An 18,406-nucleotide genomic window follows, 5' to 3' on the forward strand; every position below is an offset into this window, starting at 1 on the left:
CTCTAATTAAAGTATTAGTATCCCCATTTTACAAAAATGACAGATATTATTCTCATTAGTTTATGCCTTGGTGCCTCACCCTCTGTCAAAGTATTGGCTGCAAACTAGCTATTTGATATGAATCAGTATAGTTATATTGTATTAAACATTCAAACACAGTATGAAATGAGAAGCAATAAACATTTCTAGAAGGATTAATATATTATTTGATTTATTTTCATAATCCTGGCAAGGATATAATGACATGGGAAAATACTCATGATTTTCCATATTACTGTCTTGATCCCAAAAGTTAAGCATTTTTAATGATAATAACTTGTGCTTTTTTTCAATTTTTTGAAAGATCTATGAGTATATATTTATTACATGGCAATAATTCTGTCTGAAGGGCTTAACTTTTTCTTTTTCAAAGATTATGACAATGAAGAGATCTTAACTTATGAGGAAATGTCACTTTATCATCAGCCAGCAAATAGGAAAAGACCTATCATTTTGATTGGTCCACAGAACTGTGGCCAGAATGAATTGCGTCAGAGGCTCATGAACAAAGAGAAAGACCGCTTTGCATCTGCAGTTCCTCGTAAGTTTGGATGCATTCCCATTTTCCTGTGCTTTTCAGCTTACTACCTTAGAACCTAACTGTGTAGGGAAGTTTTTCACCCATTTCATCAAAAGAGTGTTGTCCAAGAAAGAGGAACTTTGTTTTAACCAAATCTTTTGAGAATTTGCTATTAAAGATAGTCACTCTTGATAAATATACATTTTCTCTAAGAGTATGGTACTAATTACTTTCTAAATGAATTTCAATTTGGGCCTCTTACAATGCCGTGCTCAGTATGGAATCAGCCCCTGTTTTTTTTAACTGATGCAGAAGATAGAAATTTAGACCTAATTTAGACCTAATTTCTGAATACAGAAGTTCTGTTTAAAGACTGTATAGTACCTAATCTTATGGAAAAACTGAGTGATAGTATTTTATTTTACTTTTAAAATTTATTTATTTATATTTATTTTTGGCTGCGTTGGGTCTTCGTTGCTGCGCGTGGGCTTTCTCTAGTTGCAGCAAGTAGGGGCTACTCTTCGTTGTGGTGCGTGGACTTCTCATTGCGGTGGCTTCTCTTGTTGCGGAGCAAGGGCTCTAGGCACGTGGGCTTCAGTAGTTGTGGCACGCGGGCTCAGTAGTTGTGGCTTGTGGGCTCTAGAGTGCAGGCTCAGTAGGTTGTGGCGCATGGGTTTAGTTGCTCCACGGCATGTGGGATCTTCCCAGACCAGGGCTCAAATCCGTGTCCCCTGCATTGGCAAGCAGATTCTTAACCACTGTGCCACCAGGGAGGTCCCCAGAGTGATAGTATTTTAAATGAAATGCAAGATGAAGTAATTTGGAGTGTAAGCATAAAACATATTAAAGGTAATGGTTATTAAGATAGTAAAAACACAGTTTTGTTCATTTCTCAATCTAGAAATAAAACCAGTCAATGTTAAGTTAAACACATGGGGGTCTAACATTTCCTTAATTCATTATTTTTAAATTTGTATTACAAAATAAACATTTTTTCTGACTAACAGAATTATCCCTCATCCTTACTCTGATCCACGTCCATTATTTTTACCTGATTTTGTTTGCCTAGATACAACTCGGAGTCGGCGAGACCATGAAGTAGCCGGTAGAGATTACCACTTTGTTTCACGGCAGGCATTTGAGGCAGACGTAGCAGCTGGAAAGTTCATTGAGCATGGTGAATTTGAGAAAAATTTGTATGGAACCAGCATAGATTCTGTACGGCAAGTGATCAACTCGGGCAAAATATGTCTTTTAAGTCTTCGTACACAGGTAAAAACTATTTTGGTTTAGGGTGTTGAACTTGAGGACATTTTTCACAGAGTAATTTTTAGTGGGAACTGTATTTTGGTCCAAGAACCACAGGACCTAATTAAGTTCTCATACAGTTTTTTCACACTGATTCCCTACGAATTTAGGTTGCTAAATCTCTTTCAGTTTCCTCTGAGGGGAAAATACATATATTCCATACTTACATATACACATGTACATGTTTTCTGAAACTTAAAATACAGTAACTGTAGTGCTGGTATAGTACTTTAGTATTTTAAAGGTTATAAAAGAATTTCCTTTTCCTGATTCTTATATGAGAAAAATTAGAACAATTAGAGGTCATTTTTATGGTTTTAAATGACGTAGTTCAAGTATTAGTATCATTACGAGTGCTGGGTTGTATCTAACGAAATGTCCACTGTTCTATTATCTGTCATACAAAAGAAAACCTTCAAAAATTACTAACAGTTGCTTTTTAGATTTCCATTAAAAATAAAATAATTTTAGAAATTTGGGATTTTTAAGATTGTGTTTGTTGTGAATTTTTTTTCTTTTTGTACATTGTACAGCTTTAGCATAAAACTTTCCTTAATGTCGTGGAACCTACTGTGTATGTCAACTCACGAGACATAGGTAGTGGTCATTAAAGAGATGTATATGAAAGAGAATTGAGGGACTTCCCTGGTGGCGCAGGGGTTAAGAATCCGCCTGCCAGTGCAGGGGACACGGGTTCAAGCCCTGGTTTGGGAAGATCCCACATGCCGCGGAGCAACTAAGCCCGTGCACCACAACTACCGAGCCTGCGCTCTAGAGCCTATGAACCACAACTGCTGAGCCCGTGTGCCACAACTACTGAAGCCCATGTGCCTAGAGCCTGTGGTCCGCAACAAGAAAAGCCACCGCAATGAGAAGCCCGCGCGCCACAACGAAGAGTAGTGCCCCCTGCTCACCACAACTAGAGAAAGCCCGTGCACAGCAACAAAGACCCAACGCAGCCAAAGATAAATAAATTTATTTAAAAAAAGAAGAGAGAGAGAGAGAGAGAGAATTGATTCCAAAATGGCTTTCCTGAAATAGTAATTAGGTTTTCTTTATTTTTTAGTGAACAAAAGAGCTTATTAGTCTCTGCTGTTTCAACTATAAATATCAGACTTAAGAGAAGGATTGATGTTTTTACTAAATTCCTTCAGAATTCTTTATATTATTTTGGCTAACAAATTTACCAAAGAACTTAGAGTAGTTAAGCATATTGTCTTAATTACTGTTTTTAAGATAGAAAAGGACATGTCCCTATAATCCCCATTTTTGTAGAGTACTTCAATTTAGGGACACACATTCATGCAAAGGCAAGGTGAAAACCACAGTCTCTTAATTCAGACAGTATGCTTTTTCTTCTTGGATGTGCTTTTCCAGAATTTTCTTTTGTATGTGTATGTGAAGTTTTTCTCTGATTCTTTTTGCATTTAGACCCTGGCACATGGTAAGGTGACTGCTCATTTGTAATTCCTTCAAAATGGATTTTTAATATGGTTATTTTAATCTGTGTGTGATCTTATTAGCAGGGTATTTTATCATCACATAGTTGTAATTCTTCATTAATTTTATTTCATTACATATAAAGAGTAAGCCAATATTCTGTGTGTGTTATAGGTACACAATATATTCTTATATTGAATGGTTAAGATCTATCTTTTCTTTACAGTCATTGAAGACTCTCCGGAACTCAGACTTGAAACCATATATTATCTTCATTGCACCTCCTTCACAAGAAAGACTTCGGGCATTATTGGCCAAAGAGGGCAAGAATCCAAAGGTAAAGTTATTATACTGTCATACTATTCCATTGAAAGTAACATGAAACAGTCATGGCTTAATATGTCACAGTGCTTAAAAACTACATCAGGCTTCCCTGCTGGCGCAGTGGTTGAGAGTCCGCCTGCCGATGCAGGGGACACAGGTTCGTGCCCCGGTCCGGGAAGATCCCACATGCGGAGCGGCTGGGCCCGTGAGCCATGGCCGCTGAGCCTGCGCGTCCGGAGCCTGTGCTCCGCAACGGGAGAGGCCACAACAGTGAGAGGCCCGCGTACCGCAAAAAAAAAAAAAAAAACACATCAGCTTAGGCTTTCAAACGGATTATTCTTTCTGCCATATCACTTTCCCAAAACTGCCACAGTTGCCTCTGGTTGGACTTCAGCAGCTCTCCAAAGCAGGGGGCTTCTCTTGTTGTTCTGCATACATTCTCTATTATCACTCTAAATGTATGGTAGGAATACATACATTTTTATGTATTCCTACCATATATACATACAGTAATACATACACCTTTGGCATTTCTTAAAACTTCCTTACCCTTCTTCACACAGATCTATGTTATTTCTAACAAGGATTAGGTAACACCCTCCCCCCACACCAAATATTCTCAGCAGATTCTTAGGGATTACCCACTTTTATCTGCAGATATTCCACATATGCAAGGAGCCAAACTTGAGTCCCCTTGCTTTTCTCTTCTTTTTTCTCATTGAAATTTTATGTTCTGTTTGTCTTCTGCCTTTGATCTTTTTGTATGATCTGAAATGGAAAAATGTTTTTAGTTATTATTTTTTTTTGCCAGAATATAGTCAAATTTTATTTTATATGTTATAAGGTACAAACATATGATGCCAGAGATTGTACTTTAAATTTGGCATTGAAAAAATATAATTTGGAAATATAAATAATTATTCAAAGTTCCATAATATATTACTCCTCAGATTTGAAATTCAAAATCTGGCATTCCTTTCCTATGCCCCAAGATATCAATCAGCATGAGGTTGTGAATCTTGTGTTGCAACATGCAGCAGAGAATTCATCTTTGAATCCTTTAACTTTGAGTAACACTTAGTTTTCTTTAGTTTCATAGCAGAAAATAGCTGCTCACAAACATAAGTACTTCCAAACATGGACAGAACCTTTGCATAATGGTTTTTATATTTAGGGTAACCTCCCAAGATATCTGTAGAATTCTGGGATTCCAACGTTATCGTATTTGGCTTTCAGTATAGTGTTGACCTGCAATTCAGTAACTTCCATTTGTAGCTCTTTATTCACATTATTAATACTAATTGAGAAAGGGGAACTAAACAAGATTAGTTCATTCTCATAAAGTTGGAAAAGTCAGAGAACGTTTTTTGGAATTGAGTCTTCAACTCTTTAATTTGGGGAATGTAGTTCAGGCTGTCATTTTCATTTTCAAAAACTAATTTCATCGTAGGAAAGTGGGCCAGGTTGTTCCTTCCCAAATGAGTCTACCAAAGACAAAATTTCACTAGGAATGAGCCAACTGAATCATACATTTGTGTCACCACTTGTGAACGCCTTTGCAGAGAAATATCCAGCATGTTTAGATATGTTATAATAATGTCAACCAAAAAGGTTAAGTCTCTGAGCCAATCTTTGCTCGTAAGCTGAGGCTCAGATTTTCCTCTAGAAGACATGAAAAAGTCAGTTTCCTCCAACTGTTCAAAAAGCTGCCTTAGGACTACACCACAATTCAGCCACTTAAGTTCCATAGAGCAGAACATGTTTCCATATTGTGTGTCTAACTGATTAAACACAGCACCGATTTCTGTGGTCCGAGCCATGGGAGTGTATCCAGGTTATGGTATAAACTATGTCCATGACGTGATCCATTTTTAATCTTTTAGCACAAAGTGTCTCCTGGAGAATGAGACCGTGCAGAGACTTAAGTTCCTTGTCTTGGCAAAGCCCTGACACTTTAGATTTCAGTTTTGTAACTAGTTCTTTAACACTAACCATCACAGAGTCACCATCTGTGCTAATACTTACCAACTTTGACCAGTCCACGTTAAATTTTTTTAAGACTTTTCTCAACACGTAAAACTATTTCCTGATGTTGTGCCTGTTATGGGAACCATGTCCAGAAGTTCTTTGATCACATCAAAAGTTTCATTGACACCATGAATAAATACAGCTACGTGGGGGGGGTGTTATTTCCATCCACACCTTCCTGAGCTAAATGGAAAAAAGCCACAAATGATTCAGCTTTTTCTTGCAACTTGTCCTGCAAGTTCTCAGTCGTATTGTTAACATGCTGGGCAACAACATTACCAGTTAGTCTTATGTTGGCAAATGCGTGTCTGTTCAGGGCACATGATTTCTGCTGCGCTCAACAGACAGTCTTTGATAAACTCGCCATCTGCAAGAGGTTTTGCTGACCAGGCCATTTTCTCACTTAATACATAACTACATTTCATGGCAGCATCACTTATTTTATCCACGTTCAAAAGCAAATCATATTGAAACTTCAGCCTTTTTTTCAGTTTGTTGAATTTTGTCACACATCTTTTCTGTAAATCCATCGTGGTTCCTATGATGGTTGCTTTCCTAATGGTGTTTTAGGTTACATTCTCTCGACACAGACAGGCTTTGTTTGCATATTAAACATGTAGGAACATTCTTTACCTCCACAAAGAAATATGCTCTCTCACATTTTTCTTGAAATGCATGGCTTTCTTATTCTTTCGTTTTCCCATTCTCCAAGTGCTCTTTTTTTCCATCTCTTTCATCTTGGCCTTGGCTTTTTTCTCCAACAAGGTCCAGAACTACAGCAAGCCCACCGATCTCTGTTCCTTGCTTCTCTTCCAAGGCTCATTGTGCATCGGCCTGTGACTTGAAGTCAATATAGGCGATCCTTTCACTCATCCTATCCTTGCTCACCAATCTGATTTGAAAAGCATCCTAAAACACTTCTATTAATTCATGCTGAGTGACTTTGTCAGGCAGGTTCTTGATCAAAAGTGTTTTGGCATTTCGATCTTTCTTTGTTTCCTTTCCCTTTGGTTTCTTCAATTTAGTTTCGTATCCAAGGACCTTTGTTTCACTGAGTTCCAGGGCTTTTTCCTGGTCATCAGCAGATTTAAAATTCACTAACCAAATCTCCTTCTAATTTCTGTTTTTTGGTTTCAGTGGAAGCCTTCTGTTTGGTCATTTCCTTCTGTTTATCAGGTGCTTTCCTCGTAGGCTCTTCATCCTCCTCCGAGTTCTCATGTCTCTTCTCATGGTCCTTGAGCTTGGCACTCCTCCTGTCTTTTGGCAAATTGGCCCCTGTGGCTCCCCTCCTGTGTGGTGATATTAATTTCTCAGCAAACATGGGAGCCAGAAACGTTTTTTTTCGATTTTATTTCCGGGAGCAGTAGCAACCTTCCTACCATTCTTAGGGACGACAGCCTCATCTCTGCTGCCATTGTCATTATCTTCTGACATCTCATCTTCCCCATCTTCTATTTCTTTTAGGGAAAGACTCATTTTCTTTAGTTCACCTTGATTTGTTTTCCTCTCCAGACTGAGTACTCATTGTTAACGGGACCAGCTTCCATCTCTACCCCCATCAAAATTAACAACATAAATAAGGAGTCTAAAGCCAGAAACTTTAACCATCACTTCGCAAATTAACCCGCACAGTGTCGTCCCTGACGAGTTCTCCTCCCTTTAAGGCTATCGCTGGTGTAGGGCACTGCCCACTCAGAGCCCTGCAGGCCATTACACGCAGCCAACCAGGACTGGACGCCCAGGAGAAGCCTGCAGCATCCCACAGGCACCAACAGGCCAGGAAGGCCCTCTCAGCAGCCGCCCAGGACTCTAGGCCCCAGGCAGCTAATTATTTTAGATGCTGGATGTGGTTGAGGTAGTCCATATTATACCAAACAGTACTAAAAATTAAATGATAATATATTGATATATTAATCAGAAAGCATTGACATTTTATTTAAATGTATGAAATGAAAACTGTCAAGTGACATGCTATATCAAAGTAACAAATACTCTTCCTTGTTTTTTGCCAATTTCCTAAAAATTTCTATTTTACAAAGGAATCACTTAGATCTCATTTCATTTGCTATGCCTTTAAATCTCCTTAAAAGCCATAAAAACACATAATAATATTCCTCCCTAAAATCTCCTCAAAAGTCCTTGATTCTTGACTATTCACCACACCCACCAGCCCTCTTTTTTCCTCCCCAAGGTATCTTTTTCTACTCTGGGTCTACTTATATTTGTTATTCAGTCTGTATGTGAAGGTGGTATTTTTCAGTGTCTTCGACATCAGGGACTTTCCCATCCTTTGTGTTGAGCATAATTCTGGTTGCTTTATTTAGGCTAAGTAGGCCAGCTGGTTAAAGTAGTGTTTCACTCCTTTTTCATTTTTGCAACACAAGTGCAAGTTCATAAATAAGTAGGGTCAGAGTATCTGCTGTCCTAAGCACTTGAGATGATACAAAAGAAATCTGAGACATAAAGTGGGGGAGGTGGTGGTTGTGGGATGAACTGGGAGATTGGGATTGACATATAGACACTAATATGTATAAAATAGATAACTAATAAGAACCTGCTGTATTAAAAAACTAAAATAAAATTCAAAAAAAAATATGAGACATGTTCGCTGGCTGTTCTTGAGGAGGATCACATATAATAAGGAAAACTAGATTGACAGTCTATGAAACTTGGTGCCCAGTTAACTACTTTGGTAGACCAGAAACACTGTAGTGGTTCTAGGAGAGGAATGCACATAAAGGACCAAAATGGACTCCATTTTACTTGTTCAACCTAATTTTCTATTTTCTGACATGCACACTTATTTTTTGTTAGGTTATTCTTCTCCAGCAAGAATTTGATAGCATGCCAAGGGCCACATGCCGTTCCAAAACATGTTAAGCAACTTTCTTTTGGTTGGTGGTCTCTGCCAGGGCTCTCATGGAATTTTTTTACCTATTTTATTTTTGATATTTTAATATTTAATTGTAATATTTAAAATATTTTTACCTACTTTATTTTTAATTCAGATTGAGTGAGTTCTAGAAAGAATACCTATTAACAGTTGACCCTTGAACAATGTGGGGTTTGGGCACCAAAACCTCCATACAGTTGAAAATCTGTGTGTAACTTATAGTTGGCCCTCCATATCTGCAGTTCCACATCCTCAGATTCAACCAACTGCAGACAGTGTAGTACTGTAGTATTAACTATTGAAAAAAATCTGTGTACAAGTGAACTGTGCATTTCAAGCCTGTGTTGTTCAAGGGTCAACTATATACATGCTTTTAAAGCAGGAACTTAATCAGTTACCACAATGTTTTAGCAGTATACAATGTGCTTGATTTTCTAATTATAGTTTTCTAATTTTAAAAAATTAACTTTATTGAGATTACTTTACATGCATGCATTTTAATTGTATAATTTAGTGAGTTTTGGCAAAATGTGTACCTGTGAAACCATCATGCCAATCAACATTTAGAACATTTGCATCACTCTAGAAAAGTTCTCTCATGCCCCTTTAAAGTTAATACCCCTCCACTCTTTCCTAGGTAACCACTTACCTACTTTCTGTCGCTATAGATTTGTCTGTTCTGGAAGTTCATATAAATGGAAACCATTTATAAGTTTAAGTTTATAACCATTTATAAGTAAGTTTAAATTTGTATCTAGCTTTTTTTAAAATAAATTTATTTATTTATTATTCATTTTTGGCTGTGTTGGGTCTTCATTGCTGCACGCGGGCTTTCTCTAGTTGCAGTGAGTGGGGGCCACTCTTCGTTGAGGTGTGTGGGCTTCTCATTGCGGTGGCTTCTCTTGTTGCGGAGCATGGGCTCTAGGCGCTAGGGCTTCAGCACCTGTGGCACATGGGCTCAGTAGCTGTGGCTCGCTTGCTCTAGAGTGCAGGCTCAGCAGTTGTGGCACACGGGCTTAGTTGCTCTGTGGCATGTGGGATCTTCCTGGACCAGGGCTCGAACCCGTGTCCCCTGCATTGGCAGGTGGGTTCTTAACCACTGCGCCACCAAGGAAGTCCTGTATCTAGCTTTTGATAAGTATAATGTTTTTAAGATTCATCTATGTTGCATCTAACAGTAGTTCATATCTTATTGCTGAGTTGTGTACCAGGATCTAAATATATCACAGTTTGTCCATTCACCAGTTAAAAAACATTGGGGTTGTTTCCAATTTTGAGCTGGTGACTAAAGCAGCTCTAAACATTCATAGTTTTTTGGTGGACATATGTTTTCATTTTTCTTGAATTGCTGGATCAAAATGATAAGTGTATGTTTTAAGTGTATAAAAAGTACAAAACTATTTTATAAACAGTTTTCCTTTCTACACTCTCACTTTGGTTCCATTTGCTCTACATCCTTACCAACTTTTGCTGCTGTTGTTTTGTAACAACTTTTTAGTCATTCTAATAGGTGTGAAGTGTTACCGTTGTGGTTTTCATTTGCATTTTCCTGATGACTAATGATAGCATCTTTTCATGTAGTCATTTGGACAAATTCTTTTGTGAAATGTCTCAAGTTTTATTTTTTTTAATTGAGTTGCTTTCTGGTTGAATTGTAAAAATTCTTTATATATTCTGGATATAAATATTTTTTCAAACTCTTTGTAATTTAAAAACATATTTTTTGAAGATCAGAATTGTTTTTAATGAAGTACCTCTGTCCCTTGGTATGCATGGGAGATTGGTTTCAGCACCTGCTGCGATACTAAAATGGAGGATGCTTAAGTCCCATACTTGGCCTTCCATACCACAGTTTCATGTCTTCAGATTCAACCAACCATGGATCATGTAGAACTCTATTTATTGAAAAACATCTCTGTATACACAGTTCAAACCTGTGTTGTTCAAGGGTCAACTGCATAATTTTTTTCATTTTTCTTATGGTTAATGATTTTTGTGTATTGTCTAAAAAAATTTGCCTACTCCAAGATTATAAAGATTTATTCTGTATTTTCTTCTAAAAGCTTTCTTGTATTAGCTTTCCCTTTAAGGTCTATAATCTATCTCAAATTAATCTTTATTTTAGTGTAATGTAAGGGTTTGTTTTTTTTTTAATCACACATGGCTATCCAATTGCTTTAGTATCATTTCTTGAAAAAGGCTATCCTTTTTTTCCCATTGAATTACATTGGCATCTTTGTCAAAAATGACCAAATACGTAGCGGGGAGGGATTATTTCTGGACTCTATTCTGTATTTATGCTGAATCACATTGTCTTGATTACTGTAGCTTTATCTTTTCTCGAAAAATGGTCATTAAAAGGAATGAAGTACTGATACATGGTACAACATGGATGAACCTTGAAAACATAAGTAAAAGAACCCAGTCACAAAAGACCATATTTTGTATGATTCCATTATTTGGAATGTCCAGAATAAGCAAATCTATAGAGACCTGAAGTAGATTAGTGGTTTTCCTAGGGCTGGGGGTTGGGAGAAAATGGGGAGTGGCTGCCAATGACTGTGGGGTTTTGGAGGGAGCGGGGTGAGGGGGGATGGAGGGTGATGAAAATGTTTTGAAATTGATTGTGGTGTTGATTGCACAACTCCTCTGTGACTATACTAAAAACTATTGAATTGTACATTTTAAGTGGGTAAATTGTATGAATCCCCCATTGAATTGCTTCCAGTTCACCATTAAATGGGTGAATTGTAAATGAATTATATCTCAAGAAACCTGTTATCTGGGCAAAATAAATCCCAGTGGGCTTTTCTCTGGAAATTGAAAAGAGTATTTTAAAATTGTATGGAAATTTTAAAGAATAACCAAAACACTTTAGAAAAAGAAATAAGTTGGGAGACATTTTTGTTAATTTTCTTTATTGTTTGACTATTTTCCATTTAATTGACTTATTTTTATTCTTATACTTACGTTGGCTTTAATTTGCACTTGCTCTAGTTTCTGAAGAAAATTAGATGATTTTTAAACCTTTCTTCTTTTCTAATATAAAGTTATAAATTTCCTTCTAAGTAGTTCTTTAGTTGCATCCTACAAATTAAGGTTATATTTTTCATTACCATTTTGTTAGAAATATTTTCTAGTTTCCTCTGTCATTTTCTTTAACCCATGGGTTATTTAGAAGTATCTAATTCCCATCTGTTGGAGATTTATAAAATATTTTATTGATCTACAATTCCATTGTGGTAAGAGAACATACTCTGTAAGATGTCAGTCTTTCAAATCTTGGTGAGTCTTATTTTATGACCCAGTATCTGTTCTATCTTGGTGCATGTTCCTGCACACCAGTAAGAATGTATATTTTGCAGCTGTTGGGTAAAGGGTGGTGTATCTGATTGCCTTTTATGTTTTATCTTCTTTGGTATTTAATAGTGTTTTATCACACAGTAGAAGTGTTGAGTAAAAACAAATTCTCAATTTTAACTCTGTGAGATAGTGCTAACTAAGAAAGTGATGGTGTTCCTCACCAAATGCAAAATTTAAATAATCAGTTATTTCATTGTACTGTGAATCTGTTCTGCTGTAATGGGGGCTTGAGAGTGGTAAACTAATAGTATGAACTATTATGGTCAATTTGGCCTATAGATAATTTTTTCAGGCCAAAGATATTTGAGCAAAAACATTTTGTTTCAATTTCGCCATGAATTGTAATTTGAAAAATTAAAACATAAACTACCAAGTAAATAAGTCATTTTGGCAAAAGATGAATACTTAAATTTGATAAAGAAAAACTAGGTGGATTAGATATTCATGTGAATCTATGTAAGACGTGGGGCTTAACATTTATATTTCAAATCTAGTAACACAAGGTTTAGAGTCTACCTTGAATTCTAGAATGTTCTTTCAATAATCTTCAGCTTTGAGTAGACATAAGTTTTAACCAGAATGTCACAGTATGTTCAGTTACAGTGGTGTAGTAGAGTCCCTGCTGGGAAACAAAGGATTCTGTGTACCAGAGCCAGATGCACAACATTCCAGAACGAAAATTAGAGGGCCACACAAGAAACTAATTCAGGACAAGCCAGAGCTGTCATCTTTTTTCCTTGACTTATGTTTGTTTTTATCTTTAATATCCCATAACTTAAAGACAATGATATAAAATTAATACTACTTAACACTATGATATATGATCTTATGTTACATGATAAGGAAATAAGAGAGGGAAGAAAACAAAGATATTTTAATAAAAATGTATTCTGAAGTAAATAATGAAGAAATACTTATGACAACTACAGTCCTTATTTCTTTAACTGGTCACATGGTCATAGGTGGTATTTGTAACTACTTTCTTCTACTATGGTTTTTTTTTTTTTTAACATCTTTATTGCAGTATAATTGCTTTACAGTGGTGTGTTTCTGCTATACAACAAAGTGAATCAGTTATACATATACATATGTTCCCATATCTCTTCCCTCTTGCATCTCCCTCCCTCCCACCCTCCCTATCCCACCCCTCTAGGTGGTCACAAACCACCGAGCTGATCTCCCTGTGCTATGCGGCTCTAGTGAGTTGGATGGACCTAGAGTCTGTCATACAGAGTGAAGTAAGTCAGAAAGAGAAAAACAAATACCGTATGCTAACACATATATATGGAATCTAAGAAAAAAAGGGTGATGAAGAACCTAGGGGTAAGACGGAATAAAGACACAGACCTACTAGAGAATGGACTTGAGGATATGGGGAGGGGGAAGGATAAGCTGTGACAAAGTGAGAGAGTGGCATGGACATATATACACTGTCATATTTTTAATGTTTTCCTTCTGTTAAAAAAGTTCAACCAGTTGAACAATACAAATTGTTTGGTATTGTGGGTCCAATATAGTATTGATGTGTGGCCTTTACGTCTGAGACATATGGACATTTAATTAGTTCTCTTCATCAACAGGGGTGATTTGGAGGCAGTTTCACTTTCTTGGACACATGTGCCTGATTATCAGAAGGTTCTCGATAAGTTTTGCATATAACCTTGCCATCTGCTTATCTGTGAAACAGCTGTTTCCTTCATGCATTATTTTAAAGTAGCCTGCTCTATATGGCTTCCCAAACTCTTCTTAGGATACTTGTTTTTGCATCTTGAAGACCTCCTTTGTGTATTGAAAGCAGAGAAGCAATTTTAAAAGCTATTTCCCCCAAAAAATATATTAATTAAAATCTTGGATTTCCAGCAGTGTTTTCATAGAAAAAGGTACCCATTCTGTTGATCCTTTTCTCATGATGTTTACTCTTTTTAACTCTGCAACAGATATAGAGGGCAGGGGTTCTTTATAAGAGCCAAGAGCAGGTGGCACTTGAGGTCCTGCCAGAAAGGTTCACTGTTACAGAAGATGTTATTTTTAGGAAGAGGTTATGGTGCCCTGAAATGTTTGAAAACGAACGTCTGTAGGGAATTCAAAGTAACAGTCTGTGCTCTTGAAGCCTCTTCTTGTGGATAAGACAGAAATATATAAAAACCTAAATAGCAGTATAAACAGGTTATATTGAGTTGCAAATGGTTTGCAGTGTCAGTGCTGAAGATACCAGAGCAAAGGAAATCCCTGTGGCCATGACAGGGTTGGGTTGAACACTGGAGACTGAGTATTTTGAGAGACAGAAGGAAAGCAGTGTTAAGGCCATTTCTTGTTCTTCAGCCATCTCTGACTCATTGTATATTTTGGTAAGGAATGGACTACCTCTTAATTTTTTTTTTTTTTTTTGCGGTACGCGGGCCTCTCACTGTTGTGGCCTCTCCCGTTGCGGATGGAGCACAGGCTCCGGACGCACAGGCTCCAGACGCGCAGGCTCAGCGGCCATGGCTCACGGACCCAGCCGCTCCGCGGCATGTGGGATCTTCCCGGACCGGGGCACGAACCCCTGTCCCCTGCATTGGCAGGCGAACTCTCAACCACTGCGCCACCAGGGAAGCCCCTACCTCATAATTTTTATCTTCTCTTTGCAGCCTGAAGAGTTGAGAGAAATCATTGAGAAGACCAGAGAGATGGAGCAGAACAATGGCCACTACTTTGACACAGCAATTGTGAACTCGGATCTTGATAAAGCCTATCAGGAATTGCTTAGGTTGATTAACAAACTTGATACTGAACCTCAGTGGGTGCCATCCACTTGGCTGAGGTGAAGGAAACATCCATTCTGTGGCATGATTGGACTTGATCTGGCAAACTGCCAATAGGAAGATAGCCCTGATACCTGAGCAAGTCTCTGAGAAGGTGGCAGGCAGTATAAATTGTAGACCTGTTCTTAGATCTTGAACTAGTGAGAAGAAAATCCCCTTAGGCAATTCATTAACAGCATTCTTTATTCTCTGTACATGGGCTTTAGAGGTTCTTGCCTCATTTGGGGATTTTAAATGGAAGTTTTCAACAGAGCAGTTCCATTTTATCCACATAAAAACCTTTTAATTCTGTTTTCATCTAACCAACTCTTTTCTGCCTAGTCATATTTCCATGAAAAACTTTTGTGTGTATACACAATGGTCCATGTCTCACATAGTAATAAATATTGATGTTATTTAACAGTTAACTTAAATGACTTCATGGGAATTTGTGGGTGAAGGGAAACTGCTTCTGTGCACTGGGCAAGACAACAGTATTTGGTTAGTCACCAGAACTACTTTAAAAAAAAATGGTGCCACTTTGGTCTGGAGCTGCTCTGTTAGGCTTGAATTCATTTGTATGTCTTTTAATTCATAAAAACATTCCGTTAGAAGCACCAATTTTTTAGCCCAAACTTGTGGATCAGACTTCACTGCACATGTGAAAGGTTTATGCAACGGTCACACCTGTTTTAGACTCTGCTCTAAAACATGTACAACATATGCTGATCTTTTTAAAGGTATAATGGTTTTCTGAATTTTTTTCTTTAATCGTTGCAACGGATTGGGTAACTTTTACTTCCTTTTCCTGATCTGCATAGTACAATAGAATGTATAAGTTACATTTTTACGAATGGCAGATATTGATATAAACTCTGTTGACTGTTAAGTTTCTTCCTCATGATGCAAATAGTTTTTTACATGCATAAAAGGACATAGCACATTTGACAGTTTTTTCATTTTTATATATGAGCACAGTATAATTTGATGACTGTGCCATATATGTAGGTAATAAACTGGAATTTGTGATCAATATAGTTGCTGTACTGTATACTAATATTTAATGGATTGACAAATGGTCATTGATTACACTTGTTCAGCATTGGAATAAAATTATATGAGGGAAATGATATGACAATTGACTTTGAGATCAGAAGGAAAAGATGACCTGAAAGTCATTTGAACATTTTAGGAAAAGAACACTGCAGGGGAAAAGTTAAGCATATAGAAATAGGTTTTTATCCTGATAAGATCTGCCTCTTATGATCAGAATGCAACAAGCTAAATCATAAAACATTTAAGCTAATGAAACTTTCATACTGTCTCTATAGCTTGTAGCTTTAAAATTCAACTTCTGTAATTGGCATGGAAAGTTAATTTGTAGTATTTTCAAGGCTTAAGGGATGGTGTGATGTGTGACAGACAACCTCAAATGTGAATGTCTTGATTTTATTTATATGGTGACTTTAGCTACAATTCCTGTTCCCAAAGCTAAACACTGGAATAATACTGAATTGTCACTTAATTTAACATAAGCAACTGTTTTTAATGAGTAGTTTGTCTCAGTGTCATGTACATACTTTTTTTCTCCTTTGCATAATATTATTTGAACAAATTGTAGACAGTTTATATGCTGCCTTTTTCTGTTGAAATTCACATGGCCTCAAAGTTGGCTGTGGAATATATCTTGTGTGGAAGTACTTTCAAGATAATGTTCCTTAGGAAGAAAGTTAACATTCCTAGGTTGAGGTAAGGAATGCCATACATACTGTCTCTTCAGGTCTGAAACACTCCAGTTTATGGCAGGAAAATGCAAAGGTCACAGTGATTTTCAGCACTGAAAACAAGGCACTGTAAGTACTTAATCTTTTCAGTTTTCCAGTATACTTTCTCTTTAGGAATGAAAGGTAGTCTGTGGTAGACAGTGGAGTTTTGTGAGCTGCTTATCATAACTGACAACTATTTTCAACCCTACGATCTAAAACGTTTGCAGTTTGAGTCAAGTTAGAATGAGATTTCAGGCGGTGTCAGTAAGCGGCTGCCGCGCTAGTCCCTGAGTTACCTGTAGACCACAGGGCCAACACTAGGGCCATGTGCTATGCAGACTCAGGCATGGCTTTAACAAGCAAGTCCAAGTCCCCTACCGAGGCACATGCTATGCCGTAGTATACTTCTTGAAAATCTAAGCTGATGAGGTATTTTGAGGATCAGTTAAGTCCTATATATTTTTCTCCTTCCTCATCAGCAGTGGTAGAGGGATAGAAATGTTTATATCCCAACTTTCCTCAATCCTGGTGATATGGATGTGCTGATATTCGACACAGTCCCTACAAAGTGAAAACTGAGTTGTTGCTGACTTCCTTGAAAGAAAATGGAAAAGAGCCTTGCTCTCCACCTAGTTGTGCCCTACACCGCTCTGGCCAATTCCATTTCCTGTCCCTCTGTGGTTCTGATTGGAGACCCCAGTGTGGAGGGAGGTCTTAACCACTTATAAGAATGATACCAATCGCTAATGAAATGTACATTAGTTCAAGTAAGGAAATAATCTTCCTTTACTAAATTTCCTTAAGTCAGAACAAACAGAAAGGAGAATAGTGTTTAGATTAATCCAGATTTGCTTTCTATGAAAATCTAATGTCTGGATTTTTTTTTTCCTTTTCTCATGGCCTAAGGAATAATTTGAATGTAATTCTGTGAATGTGTGTGGAAAATTTAAACCAGGGATTTAGCCTTAATAAAGGTAACCTTTCTGACATCTATTGTTAATTCTCCTTTGTACTCTTATCCTGCCTGTATCTGCACTCTGTTGTTTTGAGATGTAACACTGCACATTGTAATGTAAAAATAAAAAGTAAAATTATATTTCAAATTTAAAAAGTCACTGAATACTTTCTCTTGCTGTGTTTATATCCTCTACCATTCAAGGTGTCAACACATCTAAAATGACGCACCCTTGTCTTCAAGTTTTGCCAGAATCAAGTCCGTTGGAACCTCTGGGTGAAACACAAATACGTTTTAATTTATTCTTCACAGTGGGGGAGTGCCCCCTCCTGGCACAAATGTAGGTTCTGTTTCCTTAATTGTTTAAACTGTATTAAAGATGATTGATAGATAGATAGACAACTTAAAGCTGCGAACTCTGCAACTAGTTTTCTGGGGAAGAAGGTACGTAATACTCAGGCGAATTCCACTACATGCAACCACCAATTTGAGAACACTGAGGATAGGATGACTTGTTGACAAATACATAACATATTTTCATTCTCCATTCTTCATCCCTCCCCTTTTTCTATAATACCTACTCTGTATCTCCCAAAGGAGGCCAATCATGTACCAGAAAGTGTTTGTTACACATACACACACATGCTACCCCAGTCCAGCTTTCTATTCCTATTCCTGATCTACTCCCTTCCCATACAGCTCCAGTCACCCCAACCCTACACAACAAATTTTCTGTCCACTCTTGTCTCTTTCTTTTTAACAAACAATATGCTAAACTGTAAAATCTTCTACACTTATGTAGGGAGGGAAGCCAAAGCCAGTAAGTACCAGAGGTTTATGGTGCCACAGGAAAAACTCTAGGGTACTTCTCTGGCTTAGTTCCTTAAGAAGTTGAACATAAATTTATCTAAATGAAAACCCACGAAACCTGGCTCTCTGCATCTACTTTCCAGCTAATTTTTGCCTTCTACAGAGCCGTACATACAT

At 37.3% G+C, this 18,406-nt stretch overlaps 1 protein-coding gene across 4 annotated transcripts in view; it reads left to right on the plus strand.

Annotated features, from left to right (window-relative positions):
• PALS1 (protein associated with LIN7 1, MAGUK p55 family member) overlaps nucleotides 1-17,578 on the plus strand; it is a 103,384-nt gene extending 85,806 nt beyond the window's left edge. For all 4 annotated transcript variants that reach the window (XM_030855283.2, XM_030855285.2, XM_030855286.2 and 1 more), the window contains 4 exons: nucleotides 413-580; nucleotides 1,629-1,831; nucleotides 3,534-3,644; nucleotides 14,546-17,578. In XM_030855283.2, the coding sequence (XP_030711143.1) occupies nucleotides 413-580; nucleotides 1,629-1,831; nucleotides 3,534-3,644; nucleotides 14,546-14,722 (659 nt within the window). In that variant the 3' untranslated portion in view covers nucleotides 14,723-17,578. The remainder of the gene's footprint in view (nucleotides 1-412; nucleotides 581-1,628; nucleotides 1,832-3,533; nucleotides 3,645-14,545) is intronic.
• Nucleotides 17,579-18,406: the final 828 nt, after the last annotated feature.

This window comes from Globicephala melas, chromosome 2, assembly GCF_963455315.2.
Source record: "Globicephala melas chromosome 2, mGloMel1.2, whole genome shotgun sequence".
Taxonomy (NCBI): Eukaryota; Metazoa; Chordata; class Mammalia; order Artiodactyla; family Delphinidae; genus Globicephala; species Globicephala melas.